This window comes from Tyto alba, unplaced genomic scaffold, assembly GCF_018691265.1.
Source record: "Tyto alba isolate M040663 unplaced genomic scaffold, T.alba_DEE_v4.0 Super-Scaffold_42, whole genome shotgun sequence".
NCBI classification, from domain to species: domain Eukaryota; kingdom Metazoa; phylum Chordata; class Aves; order Strigiformes; family Tytonidae; genus Tyto; species Tyto alba.
The window spans coordinates 21,888,059-21,910,537 of record NW_024881318.1 but is presented as its reverse complement, the minus strand read 5'-3'; the positions used below and the strand labels follow the sequence as shown (position 1 = coordinate 21,910,537).

The 22,479-nt window shown below is 36.4% G+C and overlaps 1 protein-coding gene across 2 annotated transcripts in view; it reads right to left on the bottom strand.

Annotated features, from left to right (window-relative positions):
- The window catches only part of ITGA1 (integrin subunit alpha 1), a 74,153-nt gene that overhangs the window by 13,153 nt on the left and 38,521 nt on the right, over window positions 1-22,479 (bottom strand). The window contains exons 7-21 of one of the 2 annotated variants that reach the window (XM_033009053.2): window positions 20,254-20,402; window positions 18,290-18,440; window positions 16,500-16,665; window positions 12,147-12,220; window positions 10,187-10,331; window positions 8,848-8,990; window positions 7,394-7,537; window positions 5,790-6,044; window positions 5,222-5,352; window positions 3,659-3,822; window positions 3,337-3,473; window positions 2,252-2,362; window positions 1,606-1,691; window positions 1,270-1,405; window positions 256-336 (exon numbers count right to left, since the gene is read on the bottom strand). In XM_033009053.2, coding sequence (XP_032864944.1) covers window positions 256-336; window positions 1,270-1,405; window positions 1,606-1,691; window positions 2,252-2,362; window positions 3,337-3,473; window positions 3,659-3,822; window positions 5,222-5,352; window positions 5,790-6,044; window positions 7,394-7,537; window positions 8,848-8,990; window positions 10,187-10,331; window positions 12,147-12,220; window positions 16,500-16,665; window positions 18,290-18,440; window positions 20,254-20,402 — 2,073 coding nt within the window. The remainder of the gene's footprint in view (window positions 1-255; window positions 337-1,269; window positions 1,406-1,605; window positions 1,692-2,251; window positions 2,363-3,336; window positions 3,474-3,658; window positions 3,823-5,221; window positions 5,353-5,789; window positions 6,045-7,393; window positions 7,538-8,847; window positions 8,991-10,186; window positions 10,332-12,146; window positions 12,221-16,499; window positions 16,666-18,289; window positions 18,441-20,253; window positions 20,403-22,479) is intronic. The other variant, XM_033009054.2, reaches the window with a different exon arrangement.

Below are 22,479 nucleotides of genomic sequence, written 5' to 3'. Positions count from 1 at the left end.
CCACTTGCCTTCTAACAGTGTCAATATGCATCTATTACCACCTCACATACATACCACAGCTGACTGCCCAGGTACTGAAGACTTGATGTTTTCCTATCTGGCTTAGTGCAGTTCATGACAAGAAGAGCTTGGGAAATGTGTATGTACAGATTTTGGTGTGAACACAAGAGAAAAGAAATTCAGAGGTGATAGGGACTGCCCTGGCCTTAGAACAACATGGAACAAAGAAAACTTGCATTCAGGGGGACTTTTTACCTCTTCTGCAGGTTTTAGAAATGGATATCCCACTTTACAGGTGATGTTGTGATTAGATTCACAGCTATCTTTCTGTATATCCTAAAGGAAAAAGAAAGTGAAATCATGGCCTTACGCAAACTCTAAATTCTGACTAAGCATCAAGGGCTTGTTGAATGTATATACCGTTGCTACTTTTCATTGCCAAAACATTGTAAGAATCAAGGCCTTAATTGAAATGGAATAACAATAGGAAGCCACAACTTCTGCAAAACAATAGCAGCCTGTGGAAATGTACATCAATGAGTTGCCGTTATTCCCTTTCAGTGAAAGTGTTTGGAACATTAGCAATTATATAAAAACTGGATATCATGCAAATAAGTCATTTGGTCTAGCAGATCAACGTATGTATAAGTACACAGTTCTTATATGTAATTTTGTAAATGTGTTCCTAACTTGGCAATAAAAGTGACATTCATACTCCATCAACCATTGCTACAGGTTCAGTCAAAGTGCAATGGATCCATGACTACTCTTAATGTGCAACATCAGGACTGGTGATAGTAAGCAAACTTCTCCTAATCTTTCCCAACTGAACTAGAAATGCTGTCTGAGGTAACTATGTGTCAGGCACTGATCTGTGCTGCTGTACTAAGACTGTGTTTTCTCTATACGTGTGCAAAAGGAGAATTCTAGTGGCTCAGGAGCTGTACTGACAAATAACGAGGCATTTCTGGCTCTACAGATGTACAGACGATTCATGGTGCTGATGTCCAACTAAGATGCAGATGCTTACTGTCTAAGTGTCATTGTGAAACTTGTGTCTGTAGTTAACAGTGGCTAGGCAAGAGTCCACTCAGGTCCAAATAAATACACCTTTTCAGAGAGATAAGCAAGGACAGCATTCCCAGGAAATCTCTTCCAATCAACTGAGATGGTGCCAGAGCAGTGAAATACAGGCTTAATTAAAAGGCTTCCTCAGATCTCTCTAGCAATACAGGTCATGATAAATGTGATAATGTGAAAAGTTCCTACCTCAATGCCAGCAAAAATAATATTTGGAGAATACTGAACCAAAACTCTAGTATTATAGGCACTATCTTTTTTATTCTTCACAGAGAGCTGGATGGTGAACTTATCATTGCGTGATTTTACAACGAATGGAGAAGAGCTGTAAAATAAAGTTAGAATGTTGGACACCATAACTTTTGAATCTGTTTTTAACATAAAGAGGAACTTCTTTCAGATTTTTTTTTTTTTTTCGGATTTGGAAATTATGCCACAGCATTATCTTACTAGACTACAGAATTTATAATTTACATAGAAAGTTTGTACAGATATCAAGTGATACAATAAGCCCAGTGTAGTTACCTGTCTCCAGCTATGCTTGCTTTTACATTCAGAACAAGATCTGAAATGCATTTATTTTTGGCTCCACAATCTTTTGTGAAAGGAATCTGCAAAAAAATACTTTTATTCTTAATTTTATTACATTTATTATTAAAATTAAATACTTGAATTTTAATTAATTATCTAATTTTATATAAGTTCTTCTGTTTGACAGTCAAAGAAGTCTTCCCTAATATTAATAAGTTAAGCATGCCAATATCCTGTAAAATGCACAAGTGAAACATAAGCTTTCTTCTCATTCCCTTCTAAGTGTTTCATCTAGATTAGGAAGAGAGGCAATAGTAGAAGTATGAAAGATGCCAAACACCATCAAAGCAAATGACTAATGTTCCCCTGCTCTCTCTACATGAAACATGACAGTAACAAACATTGCTTGTACTCTCTTCAATCTTCTGTTAATGCTGGACAGCTTTAAAATCCCACACTGGTTCCCAAGCACATTGAATCAAGCTTTTCAGTTCTGAAGACTCATTTAGAGAAAACATCTGGACAGGCTCAGTGACAATTCCTCTTTAGCCAATTTGTGGACATTATTTTCAGCTCTTGTGGGGGCTATGTATTTTACCTTAAATACTTTGGTTATTAATACAGAATCTTGCTGACTTACATATTCAGATACTGAATTTGGCAGGTTGCTATCAAGAACAGGTCCACTCTCCGGATCAGAAAAATTGAACTCCAGCAAAACCTTTACAGAGTCCTGAAAGTCAGGCTTATCCTAGAATATAAAGAAGACAAAATTGCTCTTATGGACATTTGCCTTTCTATCTAAGGAGGTTAAAAACCCCCAAACAATGCTGAAGTAAAATATTTTTCAGTCACACTGTCGCTATCCTTGCTAGAGAAACACTCGAATGATTGCAATTGATTATAAAGCATTTAGTGTGCAAACCAATCCTTATAAATATCTACTAATGTTTTTGTGTATTTCATCTCATCATAAAAATGTCACATAGCCTGAGCATATCCAACATAGTTTCATTTAAGAATGTCTCAAAACAGTCAACTCCTACATTTTCCTCTTTTAGTTGTGCTTAAAGGAATAGCAAGGCGAACAGCAGAGGTACTACCTGGTGTGAAGTCAAACTGAGGCCTGCTGTTAGAGGTGTTGTATATTCAAGCAAATTCAAACATTTATCATTAGTTTTCAATTATGACACAACTGTGAAGTCACTAAGCATTTTAAATATGGGTAGCTTATAATATAAATCTCCATTCACTCAGCACATTAAGATACAATATGGTCAATTTCATACTCACAGTTGCTAATTACATTTCTGTTTTGCAGTGAATAAGTATTCTCTATCCCAAACCTAAATTGTTAGGTTTTTTTACTATATTTTAGTAGAGGAATTGCAGCAGTATGGAAACTACACTTCCAGCTTACATGCCCCTGCTGAGTTTTGAATTGACCTTAACTAATAACCGTGATAGCTGCTTGGTTCTACTAAGTGTGTTATGCTCTTACTTAAGACAGACACAAACAGAGAGACAAAGGTAAATAGACTGTACATATAAGTAAATAGTTTATATCTATGTACATATACAAAAGTAGAAATCCTAAGTAATAAACAAATGTTATGTATGCGTCAATTCTGGATGACGATTTTGTTGTGCAATTTACAATTAATGGAATACGTTTGGGTTATGATAATGTCAACATGAGAAAAACACTTTAAATGATTTACTTGCCAACATGTAGAAGTTATGCTTAATACATTCTGACCCTTTGATAGTTATATTTTTTTGCATTTTTCTCTCATGGCTTTCTGTGAACAAGCTTCGAGATATTTGTCTTTGTGAGTCAAGAGTAATCCAATATTGCAGACCTGCAAAGAAAGTTGAGATCAACATTATGAATCAATTTGCCTCTGCACATTCTTTTTTCCCAATGTATATTAAATGTACTCTGAATAGTGAATTTAGAAGAGTTGCATTCCATGTTTGGAGAAATAAACGAGTGTGAGGCGTTTTACAGCATCAAGATTCCATATCATAATGCTTATCTACTTACTGGATTCAAATGTATCTTCCTTCGACTTTAGTCTGGTCTTAAAACAAATTGTGGCATTTATGCATATTGTTTTTCTTTTATTTATCTGACAATTCTGTTGTTGGATATTGATACTTTTGGGTGTGAATTGCATGGAAACATTTACTTCAGCCACATCACGAGACCTTAACAAAACCACAAAGAGAGAAAGTGCCTTGAAAATAATAGCAGCAACTGTTTTTAATGTAAGAATGAACTTACAAAATGTGCAATATTCAGCATTAAAATACACATATGTGATGGTCTAGACAAATAATTAACTATACACTCAATACATAGTACCAGTAAACAACAAATTACAGAGAAAATGGTAACAAGATTTCTCCACAGTGCTGTACCTGGTTTAGAACAGATACCACATAAAAGGAAATATTTTCAAAAGCACTTAAGCAACTCTATAGAGCCAGTCCTAGACACTGAAGGCCCAGACCCATCCTCAAGGGTATCCACAGAGGAAAATATTATTATACATGAGCCGGAGGGTAGTGTGCCATCTCATAGGCTGTGGGTAGATAAACAGGCCAAGATTTACTACCAATTGGCTTCACTTTAACTCCCCTTTGCCCCTGACCCTGCAACCCATTCCTGCTTCTCCCTCTGCTCTGGCTCAGTTGTCTTTCGGCTTCAAGACAGTGTGCCAGTCCACTAAACCAGCAGAACATTCAGCCGGCAAAGTAGCTTTCTTCAGATTTGTGATCTAAACAATGCAGTGAAGGGGCATCTCATTGCATTCACACACTAAGATTCTAGAAAGACAAACAACCAGATGAAGGTGAGGAGAAGCTGTCAGCTTGAGGATGGTAGCAAGACCTGACAAACTTGATCGCCTGGAAGGTGAGTTAGGTAGAACAACAGAACAGGGAAAGAAATGAGCTGACTTAGCAATCGCCTTACCTGAGAGAGAAATAGTTTTAGATGTGTTTCAGAAATGAGGGATTACATGTTACCTTGTTTATTTCTCTTACTGGTATTTTTCTTCCTTAAAAAATACATTGCTCATTATGACATCTGAATAATGCTTTTTGGTAAAGCAAATTAATTCACTGTTAACCAGAAAGTTTAGTTAAATTTTTCCACGATTTTCTGTGGGGAGTCAAAGTAGTTTTCTTATCAAGAAGTCAAATGAGCTTTGTTAGTGACCTCTTTACATTTGAACTTGTCCTTTGTATTGCTAATAAGAAAATATGCAATAAAGTGTGAAAAAGAGAACACTTAGGGCTTTTCTCTATTTTACTTAGTGCCATAGGTGGAATCAGTTTCTATTTTGAATATGGTCTATGAGGACAAGGTCTGCATGCTATGCTAGCAAGGTTTCTAAAACATTCATATGTTTGTTACTGTTATCTATTAACTTTTATACTTGTTCCTCCAGAGAGACATGAAAATATTAAGATTCATAGCTGGTGGCAAAGTGTGAGATGAAACAAGTATCCTCACAACAGTCCAAACAGTAGTGCAAATTACATCTGCGTCCCAAGACACATAATTGTTTTCTGGCCTGAGAGCTGTTGTGAGTATCCATACCAGAAGAGGGCAGCCCCACCAAGGCCTCCAATGGTGACATCAATCAGCCCATCATCGTTTAAATCCATTTCTCCATGCACAGACTGGCCAAAAAATTTCACTTTTTCCCCATCTCCACCTGATGCAATACGCTGTGGAAAACGTTAGAAGGTTTATGCAGTCCATATTGAAGGATTTTATAAGAACATTCCAGACATATTTGTTGGCAGTTAGATGGCTTTTAGACTCCTTAAATAGATTAAATTTTCATTACAATGCTCCTAAAACTGTTACCATGGTGATGAACACACTATAATTTTTCAGAATTGCAAAATATCTACTTTTTTGGCAGTACAAAACATTTCAGAAGGTTTCTTATAAAAACATGCGACTATACTTTCTAACAATATTAGAGTCAAATTCAGTTAAATCAGTATGAGTTTTAAAGCACAGAGCATTTTAAAAAAGAACCTGCCATGACAGGTCAAGCCACAGTTTGATACTATGTTGGGAAGACATGGGAAAACAGGATTTGTGCTACATACACTTGCAGGGGCTGCCAATCTGTAAAATTTTACTTCATACTTACCTGTGAATATTTTTTACTGATTGTGTTGCCATGGCCATGATAAATATAAACAGCTCCTCGATGATCATCCTCTAAGGGAGAACCTATTACAATGTCATTATATCCATCAAGGTTGAGATCCTTCACTGCAGCAATCGCAGTGCCAAAGCGTGCACCACAAGGCTCATTCTTAAGAACTTTGCAGGTGTCCTGTTTTAATGGTGAACAGCATGCTTGCTTTACAGGTTCAAGACTCATTTGGTACTCAAATTTTGTCTGTGAAAGAACAGATTAGAGTTTGTGGATTTCCTTCAACATGTTAGCAATACATTTTAGCAGTGCAAAGAGATCCTGTCCGGAAGACAAACTGATGAATTAAATGAAACAATTACATCCTATTCCTAGTGATTGAGTGCATTGTAGAAACTGTGATTCTGTAACTATAATTCAAATGTTTGTTCTGAGCAGTGGTGGGAAAGACATTCTTGCTCCCTTTCTTTCTGCATCTAGATGCTTCTCCATATTTCTTGAAGTTAGAGGTTCACAGGAAAACATAGTACCAAAAAAATATTTGGATGTTATTGTAAGTAAATACTTAATTCTTAAGATAGTGTAGAGTTCTTCTAAAGGCATTCTCTTAATCTGAGAAGTAAGCCAAGTTTCTGATGAAACACAGATGGTAATACTGTTATTCCAGACAAAAGACAGCATTTTCCTTACATAGACTGAATCGTGTCCTCAGCAGAAGCAGACACATACTCCATGGTCTAACATGTATATCCTTCTGGTTCAGTGTACATCCTAGCCCAAAACCACACACAGTATGGTATGTACCCAATCTTTCCAGGATATTGGTCCCAAGAGTTCCATGTTAGCCATCAGCAGCAGCAAGCAGTTGCTGCATTTCCTTTATTTGGAGATGGATAAAAGGAAGCACAGGAAAAACAAATTTCAAATTCTCACATTACTGGAGGACATGGAATTCTTGTTTTCTCACCAAACCTATTCACCAGAAATTTGTTGCTAGCAACATTCATGTAGAAACTGGAAGAATTCCTTGTCTAATAGATCCAGTCTCTTCAGGTCCTTTTCTTGCAATATTATTTTAGGAGAACATCATTGCTAGGACATATTTTGATAACTGTTATAATGATACACAATGGTACTGGACTAAAAGAATTAAAAAAAAGAAGAAAAAGTATGCATAGACATAGGAAGGAGAGATTTATCAAATTAAGAAGATGAAGGGTAGCAGGTATATTCCTCTATCTAGTCATAACATATTTAAAAGCTGGATGAGCCCTACTGTTCCTTAATTCATGAAAGCAGAAAGAAAATGTGATAGAAAATTAATTATTTAAATATGCATCTATGCCATATTGCAGCTTACAGGATATAGTGCTTATCTATATAATATACTGTTAGGAAAAAAAAGGTTAGAAAAGAAGAGTTTGAGAAGAAAGTTTTCAAAAGCAATCTATATTATACTCTCAATTGTCAAAATCATGCTTCTCTGTTTTCAACAGATCATCTTACCCAGCTCAAATAATCTTATTTCTTTAAGATAAAGAGAGGAAGACAATAAGGAGCGTGTTCTGTTCCTGGTCAATAAACATCATCCTTACCTTGTTCAGACCATAAACATATACTTTCCCTTGCTCCTCTTTCTCAGTTCCCATATACATAGGAGCTCCAACAAGAAGAAGGTCTGTAAGTGAGTCCCTATCAATGTCAATTGTGGTAATAACACCCCCGAAGTATGACCCAATCTGCAGGAAAATATAGGGTATAAATCAGAGACAGGGTCAGAAACATCATGCAACATGTCCTATTCAGAGATTGATTTTACGGTTTCTTACAACAATGCCAAATATTGACCCCTAGGCAGAAATATTCTTTGCTAACTAAAAGACCTTTTTGGTCCATTTTCCTTCGAAGCTTGTTTTCTGTTTTAGGGTTTATTGTCAATTTTGTTTTGTTTAAGAATGGTCCATTCAGCGTTCAACTCTTCTGAGTTTGAAAGGTACAAATGGTGCCTTCTATATGCTAAGGTGAGTAGAACCTCTTAAGACAGCATTTGAATAGAACTGTCTTGGGAAATTTAATTTTCTTTTCAGTCCCAACAATAATACATAGAAGGAGCACAGTCAATAGTCTTAGGCTTGCCAGTGAAAAAATGTTTGATGGTGGAGAAAACCTCTGAGGCAACACAGTTCAGGCAGTCTCCAAAATTCCCCAGTTGACACTAAATACAGAGGAACAAGATCTAGACAAAGAGCTAGATATATTTATAGACTGGGTTCAAAGTGTGGGATTTACCTAATTACATTCACTTCACAGCTAAGTTAGACATCTTTCATTTCCTTTACACTCAACATGAGAAACAGACCCTTCTAGTGTAAAATGCATCACATGTCACAGAAGATGCTTCAAGTACGTCAGATTCCTCAAACATTAAAAATGCCAACTTTCCTGCACTAACTTTAAAAAGACTAATTGATTAACTGAGTTGCAGACATCAGCTGTAGGTGAAAATGAGGTAACATGAATTGTCCTGAAAGAAGCTTGTACTGCAGCCTGGGGAGGCCCCAGGTAGGTAGGTCTTTCAACCCCTATGTACATATTATACTACCATCTTTAATTATGTGATTACATGTTTTTCTGCAGGAACAGCTCTCAGTGAACTGCTACTCAATATAACAACAAGCTATTCAATATTTCATGCTATCTCAGCTGATGTTCTCACACAGAACCCTGTTTGTCGCAGCCGTTTCCTGCCAGTGACATATCCCTTTCATTTAGCAGACAGAAAAAGTTGTAAGTACAGAGATGGGTACAACCACTTTGACATTGGTGAAAGTTTAACCCTCAAAGAGAAAATTTCCAGGGGTCCCTGACTACTGTAGAGTCCACTTTCCATTGCTGACTGTACCACAACATTTACCTAAACTTTCCTTCTGATCTAGCTTACAACTCCCAGTTTCATTTGCTCTTTCGATGAAGAGTTCTAATTTGAAGTCATTATTTCTATTTCTTATGCCACATTCCTCTCATATGTTAGTCATGAATGCATACTTACTTGTTCTCCATTTAACCTCTGGAGTACTTGTACCTCTTTTCCTTCCATTTTATAAATGATAACTTGGCCAGTGTGATTGTATCGTGGCTGTCCTGCTATGTACAATACACTTCCAGGTGTCAATGCTGAATTCACAGTATATCCTAGGAAGCAGAAAAGAAGTCAAGATGCAGTATACACAGAATGCATCAGAAATACTTGCTGGGATCCAGAGCCTTTTAAAAGCTTATTCTACAACTAGATGTTTAGCCCTACTTATGCTAGTGAGTAATAGCAGAGTTAATTAAAATGGTTGGATGTGTATTTGCCTACAATCTTAGAGTCACGAGCACCACTATGTTATTAAAGCTGTTCCCAGGCTGGTGAGTCATGTTCACTTTGCCATTCTTACACAGTGTAAGAGTATGATGGTACTGATGAAATAACTCGTGAATAGCTGGTTGAAAAGATACTTTCAAAGAACAATTGTCACTGGCTTACTGTCAAACTGATGGAGTCTTCCAAATGTGATTCAGGAGGCATTTTGAACCTAGCTCTGTTTAATAGTAACAATAATTTAGCAACTTGTGTGAAGGAAGTCTTAAAAAATTTGCAAATGAATCAAAACTGTGGCAAGGCTGCAAGTATTATGGAGGATAGGATCTACATTTAAAATGAGTTTACAAATTTGAAATTAAAAAAAAAAATAGCTGATGGCATTCTGCAAAGTAGACAAACAGTGTACATAGGGAAAAAAAATGAAAATATTCCAGTGTTGGCTCTTCACCAGTGAAAATGTGGCTTAAATAAGAAGACAGAGCAAACAGAACCATGAGGTGTAGAAAGAAAGACCTAGAGAAGAGATCAAGGCCACTGATGCTTTTTGGTAGAAAAGGCTGAGAGAAAAACAGCCTGTCAATATGCAAAACATTATTATAAAAAAGGTAGTGGTAAGATGTTGTTATTGTCCATTGAGTGACAGAGAACAGCTTAATTTTAAGCAAAGATTTAGACTGAATATTGTATAAAACTTTTTAACTATCAAGGCATAGAAAAACCTGATAAGAATACCAGAGGAATCTGTAAAATCTTCTCTGAACAGATGAGACATCTCTGCTGGGGGAAGTCTTGATATACTTAAGCCTGTAAGTGTTTCAACTAGTTTTTTGATTTTAGAAATAGTAATTTTTTTTTTTAAAAAGACCAATAAAATCATACAGTAGACATGTCCACACGTTATGTTCTCCCAGACCCCTAGAACGTAAGATAATATTCTGTAAGATACTCTTTGTGAATGAGATTTGAGAGAGGTCTTCTAGCATTTGTCAAAAAGTGTTAGAAGATGGGCTATTCCTCTTACCTAGATAGGCTGCAAGGGGTTCATTTTTTTCAGAAAGCCTATCACGAAAAGTGTCATTACTAGGCATTGAGATACTGCTGTCCTTCACCATGAGCACTGTGCCATTCCAGTCATATGCTCCAACTGCTCCAAGCATGATCCAATCCTTATGCAGAAAAAACCAAAAAGTTTGTTCTTTATGTGAATCATCTTTAGACGTCCACTGATCACAATGCCCACATTTGGGTAATGCTTCCTGTATACTTGCATAATTAGCCCTGTATTTCCTATTATAGTATGCCCCCTACAATCACAGTATATCCCCCACTTCTTGGAAATGCACCCAACTTAGGGGAAAAAAAAAAAACAAAGGGCCATTCAGGAAAAACAGCAGAATGAAACACAGCTCCTACAACTTCAGCCCACCATTCCAGGCCAATTAGAAGGACAAAAGGGATTTAGCAAAGCTAAATCAGAGAACACAACACTGAAATTTCTCTTTTGAATCTGTGAGTCCTGTGTCTTATTTATTGTGCAAGGATCTTTTGTCAATGAGAAATGGTTTGCTGACCTTACTTGCTTAAAGACATGAATGCCATCTAGATAAGACGGACACCAGAGACCCTGAGCCTGTCAATGCACCAAGGACTGAAGGCTCACTTCTGAAGTGATGTTCTGATGATAGCAGGTCAGTTGTTTGTGAACTTCAAGAATATTCTCTACCAAATAGATAATCTTATAAATAGTCCTTGAGCTTCCTATCAGGGTAATACTTGTTTCTAATGTACCATACACCATCTGAAGTATCATATGTATTGCAGAACAGAAAGTAAAAACGAATGGAGAGTACTTCTGCAATAAAGTGTTTAATTTAAATCATACTGAAGGTCTTTTATTCTTTTTTACCAGTGATGTGCTGAGCTGTATAAAAAGTCATGTTGAAGGTTTTCCTATGTATGTTAGTTTGTCTTGGATTGCTTTGTGTGTGTTCAGTTCAGTTACTTTCCTATTGTTCTCTTCCACCGTCACTACTTTTTTTTGTATCTTTAAAGTAGAACTCATCCCAGTTCTTTTGATCTCATGTTAAATTTTAATTTAATTTATGTACACTGATCAAATCATTACAATGGATACTTTTGTTTTTTTCAAGAACAAATAATATATGTAGGGAGTGATTTTCTGCTAATAGAAATTCCCAGGGATTTTTGTATCCCAGTTTAATATTTACCTCCTGAGAGCTGAGCTATTCAAAGTGTTAACAGAACTAAGAATATGTTGTATTACTAATAGTGCAGATCATATCCATGACAGAAATATCCTTTTTATATATATTTCTGTCTCAATTTCACCAATACATTGCAGTATCAATTTATACATTAATATTTAGGAAGAAGAATTTCAGAGTTCAGAGACTCATAGAATGGTTTGGGTTGGAAGGGACCTTAAAGATCATCTAGTTCCAACCCCCCTGCCACGGGCAGGGACACCTTCCACCAGACCAGGTGGCTCAAAGCCCCGTCCAACCTGGCCTGGAACCCTTCCAGGGAGGGGGCAGCCACAGCTGCTCTGGGCAACCTGTGCCAGTGCCTCACCACCGTCATTGTGAAAAATGTCCTCATGTCCAATCTAAATCTATCCTCTTTCAGTTCAAAACTATTGCCCCTTGTCCTGTCACTACAGGCACTGGTAAAATGTCTTTGTCTTAACATATTATAGACTACTCTTCTGATAGAAAGTGCTATGGGAGCATTAAATTTAGAGTTCATGTGAAGTAGGTACTTATTCTCTTAAGTTTTCATTGTTTATAATAATTCTTTACATACATTTTACAAAAAAAATAACTGGATTATGGAAAACTCCAAAACTTCCAACTGCAAAAATCACTGTACAAAGAATTCTGAAACATTCATTCCAAATTCATGCAATCACCAACAAAAATCTACTTTGTAAAAGAAGTTCTATTTTCAAACAATTTGTTTACCTGAGAATAATGAGCACTGAAACCAGCTTGGGACATTTCCATTTCAAATGAGGCTGCCTGTTGGTCTGTTGTTGCTATTAAGAAGAAAAAATTAAGTTTAAAAAATAAATTAGCTTCAAGCTGAAAAAGTATCTGAACAGTATAAAGAAAATGCTCATATGATAGTAAAGAATAGCATAATTAACCAGAATATTCAGTGAATATAGTTTGTCATGGATTTTTATTATAATTGAAGAAATTAATATCTGTGTTAAATGATACCATTAAGTAATGGAGATTCCATATTAAGATTGTGTCTCAGAACTTGTCGAACAAATATTTCTGGGCTAAAACTGACTAGATTTGACCTCAGACTGATGGTAAATATGTTTGGAATGTTTGATTAACATGGTTAAGCCATTTTCCACTTGAGCTATGCGAACAACAAAACACCAGCCATGTAACCCCAGCCGTATATTCAAGCAACTAAAAATTTGTAGGCAGCTGGAGGAACTTTAAATGAAAAACACTTGATGTTTGTATGAACGCTTTCAAAAAACAACACAGGAAAATCCCAGCTGTCCAGGATTCATAAGCCTCAGGGACAGGCTTGGGAACTATAACCTTGCCCAGAAAGTTAGATGAAAATCTTTCTGATTGTCTTACGTGACTCTGAATAAAAAAGGTATCAGGTGATTTAGTACTAGTTTCAGTATCTTGTCAGGTAGTCATATGCTAGGTATTAAACTGATGGGCTTCTTTGCTCCACATACACTTGAAATATCACCAGGGAAGGGAAATATCTGCCTCTTCCTCTACTTAAAAGCAATACTCATGGACTATTTTGCCGCTGTAAGTGGCCAGGTAAGGTAACTATATTCTGCATATTGATTCCTCTTTGAGAGCAAGATATGGTAATGGACAGTAGAGGGGGACTATGAAATCTGCTCTGATGCTTGTCCAGGAAGAGTTCACAATTTGCTACCAGCTGAGTGCTGAGGTGAACCTCCAACTGTGTGAATGAAACTGAGGCATAGCAAACCATGGCTGAATAAATTTCAGGCATCTGGACTATTAAATAATACTGAACTTTTGATACTCAGCAACTAAACCACAGAGAATTCTCCCTGGGACATGATGTCTTTGCTAATTGTTGGGATTTATAGCCAGCCATAGAAAGTAGACACAATCTCAAACACAAAATGTTTGACATGCAAACATAGGCCATCATATTTCACAAGATGTAGATTCTTTGCTATGTCTTGAAAAAGTCCTTTTTAAGCAAAAAAACTTGTTTTTTTGCTTAAACAAGTTTGCTGATAATATTTTCATGCAGTAAAAATTTGCTGATAATATTTTCATGCAGTAAAGGATTCTCCTTAATGAGCTGAGAAAGACAGGACTCTCACAGTCTGAGGCAGAGGACAATGCTGGTACTGTTGGTGTGTGCAGCTCTGAATGCTTCTTAGATAACAGCCCTCAGTCTAACTTTCCATTGAATTTCAAACTACCAGGCAGCCTACAGAGGATATTTTGTGAAAAAAACATTTGTGCCTGCCTACGGGTTGAATAAAACAAAATTGCTGTTAAAACCAGAAGTCCATGCCATGAGACACAGAGGCATATGAAAAAGATTATGTGTAAAAATCCACTGGCTGTCAAGTATGGGTTTTTGTTGGATTTGATTTTTCATCTCTGTCTCAATTTTATTTTGAGTTTTTTTAAAGGCCAAAACCAAAAAGAAAACAAGAAATCTAAGAAAAAAACCCAAATGTACTACTGTACTAGTAAGAGGCTATTTAGATTGAGAGTTTAAACAGATTCAGATACAGAATTTCAAGAATCAAGGTTCCTGTGACCTCCATGTTATGCACAGACATTCAGATACAATGTATGGGGTTAATTAATTTTTTCCACATTGAACACGTCCAATAAACTGGATTGTCATCAGAAAGCTGTGTGGAGGAGTATCTGCTTTTCTCCCCACAAAAATGCATCCATGGACACAGTTGAAAATCTAGAATGGCTCCTGAAATGCTTTGGGAAGGGACAGGAAACCATTCCTGAAGAATCAACAGAAACTGATCTAGTCAGTATCTTCTAGCTCTAACCCATTGGAGCAACTCAACCTTGCTATGTTTTGACGAAAAGCTAAGATCCCATTTTCAGTTTCTATTCTGATTCCCTTGAAGCCAGATTATGTAATTTCTGGGACTTTCACAGGTGGAAGAGGTGACATTTGTTGTCTCATATCACATGTGTCTTATATAGAAATCTTAGAGCATCTCTGAGTTCCTACTGAAAATCTGGAAATCAGGAAGAATTTTGGGAGTGGTAAAATTACCTAGATTGTCCCTTATAGTGTGGATGAAAATATTTTTCCAGAGTTTTTGTTTCAAATATATGTTTTTTGTCATACAGCCATGTTTATATAAAGTAAACATTGAAAATAAGTCAAATAGATCAAAGCACACATGTTCTAGCAGTTTATAATAGGCTTATGTTAAATACAAAGTAAAAATATCAAAGAAGTACGTATTTGTTACTGCATCTTTTGCAGAAAATTAAAGCTGAATTCAAGGAGTACTGCAGAACTTGTTTTTAAAGAGGTAAAATATGCCTAAAGTACCAAAATACTGGAAGACGTGATCACAAGGAGTAGTCATCTCAAGAGCCGACTATCGTATAAACATAACATGTATACAATTTCATCAGCTAGTTACACCACTGTCAACATAACTACATTTGTTTGGATATTTTATTAATCTACAAAACTTGTTTAATGTTCAAATGTTTTGTAATTTTTTTCTTATAATTAGAGGAATGAATTAGTAAAGTTAATGGAAGGGTTAGAGGTCATGATATAAAGCATTCCCCATGAACAGGGAGTGCAAGTCAGCACAGTTTTACTCCACTGTTTGGAGGCTGGGGTTTCATGTGACAGACAGGCACTACCTAATGACTACTGATTGATAAAAGGGACAAGGTAGAATGTGACAAAGTGAGACTGTCTCTTCCAGTGGCATCTGTTTTTTTAAAGGGCTGAGCTATGGCATGAAACCTTGAATCTGAGTACACAGGTGTCCAGCAAATCAGTCATGTTACATCTTATATCCTTCGTATGTTATCATGACTAGTAGTTGATTAACTTTTTATTATATATCCATTTAATATGTTTACCTAACAGAATTTATTCTACTAATGAAAGATGATTATTTTTCTCACTTTTCTAGAGGTAAAAAGCACAAATTGAAGACTAAGTTTTCGATTTCTGTTTGAACAGCTATTTTTCCACTGAAAGTATATGTTTTCTAGTAAGCAGGGACTGAACAAAAGAGCCCCCTATTCAGTGAACTTTGAAGTACTCAATGAGCTTAAGTAGGCTAAACTTTGGGCTTTAGAGAGATTAAATTTTCCTCAAATTAATTGGTTTCTAAAGTGAGAGAACAAAACTTCCAGAACATGAAAAGTTAAATGGGAAAAATGTTTAGTAATAATCAGCTCAAAATAGTAATATTTGATCAAGCTAAATACCTAAATATGTCTGAAAAACATAGCTTCAATTTAAAAAAACTTTAAAATACTCTCTCATATTTGAACTATTGCTTGATGTTCAAGTCAACATTACCTTTTGTTCCAGCCATAAACTATGCTATTCCAGCTACTTGGAAAGTTGATTTGTTGAAAAAAAGTAAGTCCAAATAAATGGATGTTTTCTTTGTAAGACACAAATCCCTTCAGGGTTGGCCAGTATAATTTATAACTAATAAACTCAATATTCTGTTATCAGTAGTGTGCTTGACACAAACAGAGATTTGGATAGTGTTGCCTAATTTGGATAGAGAATGTGAGGAGACATTATGAGAGAATGACTTTTCTGTGCTAAAATCTGAGTATCCTGAACATTTTAAACAAAAAAATATATCTTGTCAACGCTATACACCAAGTCTATGTTAACCTTGATAGCAAAGTAATATGCTGTAATTAATAACTAATGAAAAAGGTATAGGCAGATGAACACATGATCATAGGGTAATCAGGATATGGCCTGGCAATGCTTTTTTACCTGAAGGAAGACAACTTTTTGTTTACCCCAGCTAAAACAGTAATGGTTACTTACCCTTTTAGGTTATTATCTCCATAGGCTCTAACATATCTGAATATATTTCACATCATTATCTGTGGTTTTGATGTCTATTGTAAAATATTTTTATGTTCAGCATGAAAAAAATACCTGCATAATACATTTTATGCAGCACAGTATATTGCAAAGGAAGATAAAAGCAACTGTTCTTCTATTTGCTTCAGTTGTAATGCAGAGTCCTGGTTTTGGCTGGGATAGAGCATGACGTAAAATTTTAAATAATGTTATACCTTCCAGGGCAAATATTCTCTCTCCAAGTGCTTCAACAATAGTTAGAAGAGCTAATTCATCTGAGACATTGAAGAAATGCTTTTCAGTAGGCTTACTGGCAATTGATTTTATTTCCTCTACAAATTTCTCAGTACTTAAATTTCCTCTGCTGTAGCTGCCAAGAATCTAAAGAGAATTTAAAAAAAAAAAAAGTCAAGGATACATTTTATAACCTGTATTAAAAGATACTTTTGAGGCAGATTGTCAGAGAATATTGGGAAATCATATCTAACGTTTATTTTTTCTGTTAAAACCTCCCTCGTATTAATTTGAAACCATTTTTTTCCAATGAGAGAAGAACTGTATGAGGGCTCAGTTGTTTTTCTGAAAATTTCAACAATAGTAAAAAAAGAAACTGTATCATATAACGTCCACTATCCTCAACTGTCCTTTTTTTCCCTTCTTCACAAAACTGTAATGATATATTCTATGATTTGTTGAAGTATGCCTTAATTAGGAAAAAAGCCAACACAACACCCAAACCAGCATACACAACTGCACTGTCTTCTGTGTAGATACCACCCATTCTCCCTGTATATATATGTATATGAGGTACATAAACAATTAATGACAAGTTAATTAGGCATAGAAGAATTCTTTTTGTGTGCAGATTTGCCCTGTAAATACATATAAAAACAACACTTGCATTCAGTGTTAACAACTCCATCACAGTACAAGACTTTAGATTTGGCTTATAGTTTTAACACCACTGCTGCAAACATTCAGGATGCCTCAGAACAAAACAACTCAATTCTCCAATTCCCAGACTGACAAGTATTTTTCATAGAAAAAAGTGCTCTATACACTTAACTTGTTTTGAGAGGGAAACAAAAAAGAAACTTCCATGTTCTAGCATTCCTGGATGCTGGAGCAATTAAAATCTGGTTCTAGACAAGAATTTTACGGCTGAAAATGATTGCAACTTCAAGAACGACACTTTTCTTTAATGATGTCTAGCTTTATGAAGGAAAGTACTGAAAATCTGTGTGCTGCTGGATACAACTTCTGGTTTATGTCTTTCTTTAAATTAAAGACAGCATCTTTCTTGAAGTTGTATGGTTACATGACACCTCATTGCACCAAAACAAAGAAACATAGGAATGTAGAAGCAACAATCCAATGTACCTTCAAAATTAACGAGAGAAAACAGATGATCTGAGTATAGAATACACAAATATGATGGAGAGTTCACATCAAATCTATCATTAATGTTTCCATATTTCCTGATATGGGTTGACCTCCATCATGTTCATCCTCTCATTCAGCTGCTAAGTTTCCTCAACATGAATATGACAACTTTAAAATGCCAGCACACAGAACAGCTATAATAAACCTGTATTTTTGTTGCTAGTTTACATTGTTTCATTTTAATTTTTTTTTTTTCAAAGTAGGTAATGTGTCCATAGAAAATAGAAACTCAGAAGATTTGAAGTAATCCACTCTGTTCAATATTCCTCTTAACAAAAAGGATTTGATTTTATACTGCCCCTCAAACTCTTTCTTCTTTTTCTTCACATGCACCCACACTTGTCATCACCAGGAAGACAGATAGATTGCTTTTTTTTTTATATGCTATAAAATCAGAAAGCAAATTTTCTTTTTTTTTTTTTTTCAGTTTCTTTCTTTTTCCTCTCTGAAATGATTATATTTCCATCCAGATTCTGTGAAATGAACTTTTCAAACAGAAATTACATTTGGAAGATGAAACATGCTTTTAAGACTCTGAATTTTCCCATTAAAATTCACTTACAGCAATAGCAAATCTCTGAATGTTTTCATCTTCACAATTATCAATCACTTCTTTTAATCTGTAGTTATCATGTGATTCCCCATCAGTCACAATAACCATTACTTTTTGTACTCCTCTTCGCGCACCATGAGCCTCAGTAAAAGCCTCTTTCCTAAAAGGAGCATAAAGTGTTTGGAGAAAGGCAATGTTAGCATTTAGCATATACACCATATTTGCATAGTCAACCATAAACTAAAAGACTTTATATTAACTAAGAAGCAGGAAAAGGAGTTTAATATTAACCATGAACAAATACAAACAACAACAATTGGAACTTACATGACAGTTCACAGCCAAAGGTCACAGGCATTCATTCATTCTTCACCCATTTGAGAACAACAGCAGAAAGTATAATACTGGATAGTGAAAAACTCTTCCTGTCTCCAGATAAACTTCTAGCACCTTAAAACAGCTTTTGGCAGCTTAAAAAAGACCAAACCAGCACCCCACCCCCCATCCCAAAACCCTCATACAGAAACCCCTCTTATTTCCACCCTCCAGCAGCACTTCAAGTGGTCAAAGTATTTACTTTGACAAAGCAGCTACCAGCACACCTCTGCACATCTACAGTAAACAGGGTGTTGGAGTGTGGCAGAAGTAAGTTGCAGGTGAGCAGAGGCACATGGGGGTGACCAGATGAATTCTACACCTGCAGATGGGCACTGAGGTTTTGGGCAGCTAGTCACCCAGACTCTGGAGGGGACGGAAAAGGCAGGGCTGGATTAGGGCTCTGGATAAGGAAGGAAGCAGGGTTTCCTCTGTTGAGGAAACCACCACAGAGCTCTTAAGACTGGCCACATCAGTGAAAGCTAAGATCTACTGCTGATGACGTCCAAAAGTGGATGGATAGGAAGATTGCAAGAGCAGAGGAAACTTTTTCTGATAGTTTCTGTATATAAAAGTCTGCAGCAGTTTATGGTGCACAGGGTCTTTCTGAATCACAAGTGGTTTCTCAGTATTTGGTAATTTTCAATTGGCTCTGCTTTCATGAACTTGTTCAGACTTCCTCAAGCTTCTACTTCTATCTAAGGAAAACATGACTGGTGAATATGTGAGAATTTAATTGGATTTAAGACATTGTATCAACACAACTTTGGTCAGATAATCAAATAGTTCATCATAAAGATGTTCCATAGTTCACTGAATGGTTGTTTGGAAAGGGTAAATGCAATCTTTTATTGAATAAAGTCATGCTGTCATGCTGGAATAAATAAGGTAGAAAAGAAAAAAGATACTAGGACAACATAGTGCATTTTGAAAGTGTGAACAAGATTTTGCACTTACTGTCTGTTCTACAAAAGTCGGATTTCATTTTTCTCATAAAGGAAGCATTTCTAAATAATGCTATTGCTACAACACATCCATAATCTCCCAATGATCCAGAAGCTTCAAAGACTTTGGATATAAAATTTCTAGGCTTTCTGGCAAGTGTGGGCTCAAACCCAGTAATAATCTTCAGAATGAAGACAAGTTAACATTAAAAAGATCTATTTTTTCCCATTTCCTCTGAAAAACTTAATTTTCTTCATCTCTCTACACACACAGTTCCTACCTGCTCTGTATGGACATCAAAGATTGTCAGCCCATTGCTTACGCTTGTGTTCAGGCTGAGGGGCCTGCTCCAAGGTCTAGCATGCATTTCCATTTTGTCTCCCCTGACAGCTTATGACTACAACTTTTCCTCCATGTCTCTTCTCTTTCCCTATTTTCTCCATTCAAGGGACAGCTGCCTTTCCAGGGTGCCATATACAATTGATCTAGATGCTGGGACAGAGTCTGTTTATCTACCATCTTCCTAAACTTTGTTTGCTCAGCTAAAGTGAAATGTCAGCCACATCATGTTTTTAATTTATAAAATCAGAATCATCATCATATCTGCTTATGTTTGTTTCCACTGTATGCAGTACAATGTTTTGTGAGCATACCTTGCCGTATCTATTCCCAGGGCTGTCATAGTTTGTGTGCCACCCCGCTGGCGTATTTGTGTGGCTGCAGCCATCACATCTTCTGTTGTTGAGTATGTATTCAGGAAAAATTCATGGACTACATTCTGTCCATACTGAACAATTCCAACCTGAAACACACAGTTCATATTAAAAATCAACTATCCTTAAAGAAAATAGCTGTGTCTCCTGCAGTGGGGTAAATGCCCATCTGTACCTACAGCCAGGAAAATAATTGAACTCTGTGCATTTCCCTCTGTATGAGACACCGATAAGCATTTGAGCAAGACTGGCTGGAAGATACTCAATCTCGTAAAACATTTTGAAGTTTCTAAATTGTTTTTATTAAAAATAGGAACAAAGCCAAAAGCAGGCTCAACTCCTTGCTCTTCCTGATTTGCAGTAGTCTGTGCCGCAGGTCTGCTCTCCTCTACGGCAAGGCAGACCAATGTTCTAACCACCAGCCACAACTTCTCAAATACCATTCCTTATAGCATACGAGGCTATGGTTCACTCACAACTCTTTCCATTTCATTGAAATATAATATTTCTATGTATGATAGTTTATAGGTTTATAGCTAAACCTAGCCTAGAAACAACACTGCAATGGCAAATTTAGGCCCTCAGGGTGACAGGAAGACCCAAGTAGACTTATCTTGATAAAGACAGCAGGGCAGTCCAGGACATGGCTTTTCTTTCAGTAGGAGGTAAGCCAAAGTAAGACACCTGACAACTGCCAGAGGCAACATGAATAAAATGGTGGCTTCTGGAATGAGGGAGGATGATGGAAAGATTTTAGCACGGTATTGCAACCCAACCGCAAATGCCTGAGGGAACCAGCTGCAAAAACAAGTATGAAATAAAAAGACGAGCAATATTCTTAAATATGAATTAATTTCTCTCATTCATCTCTGTCAGTTTTAATGTTTTGGCAGGTTCCTGACAGCTTTTACTGGGAAGAATCTACACAATGTTCCATTAGCATATTTCAATTTTATGTTACACGTGGCAATTTATAGGTGTTATTTAGGGTAATGCAGTATTACATGGCATTTATGTCTCACTCATCTATTATTAAAAGCACTCTAGCATTTAGGTACTGAAGATCAATAAAATCCCTAGGATGTTTATGCCATCATATTATTTTAGAAGTGGCTTAGTATGTACTTTGCAATTGTTTTGTAGATACTTTTTCAGATACTTTTATGGCCTCTCAGATTCTGCACAATGCTTGTTTGCTTATAGCAGAAGGGTTAGAGTTGGATAAATATTTGATACCAAACATCAGTATCACAATCATTATGAAAAGTTAATTACATACAATTATGGAACTATAATGATAATGGTGTGCATTAGCAAAATCGATCCAACTTAATTTCTGTATCCTTTTGAAAATGCAATCAAATCTGGAAGAACTGATGTAAGTTCAAAGTTATGACAACTTGCTCCCTTTTAAGATATTTTAATTTTCTCTTGGAGGCATGCCCTCTTCCACCTGAAGCCAACAGCATCCAGAGGCTGCATGTCTGTATGGGCAGCAGCCTATCAATCCTGCACAGTGTTTATACAGCAGGCTGGGGCACACACTGTATTACCACTAAGAGCAGTCATGTGGCACCAACTAAACCCCAAGCTAAAGATGAAATTTTTAACCCATTCCCTCCAAGGCAACTATTCTGTGGCATGCTAGATGTGTGACATACAGCATAATTTGAACAGGGTGATGCTAGTCATTTAAAACGACTGACATTAACTGGTGATAAACAAGAGGGTTTCATTATGTTTGGTCTTTTGGAGCTGGAGGAGTGCCTTAAGTATTCCAGGACCATGCCCAACTGTAGTCAGAGATTACTGTATGCCAGGGAATCTGCCGCTGTGTATTCATGGGCTCCTTATCTGCACCTCTGAGGGTCTTACTGCTACCAAGGATTAAATTGACTATTGACTGCTGCCAGTGTGAAAAATATCTGCCAGCCTTTCACGATCCTAGAGACTCAAGTTGGTGTTGTCGCTTTCCTAAAAAAGATTAGAGGCTGACATTGAGTTGTATCATTTCCTATTTGAAAGGAAATGTTGTCCATGATCACAGCAAGTAAACATTTTGAGCATTTCCTTCTCAGGAAGTGAATGGGAAGAACATCTGAGTCTGGAAAACTGCACTGTGTTGCATAGCTTGTAAATCAGGAAGGAAGGGGGACATGTGGTTAT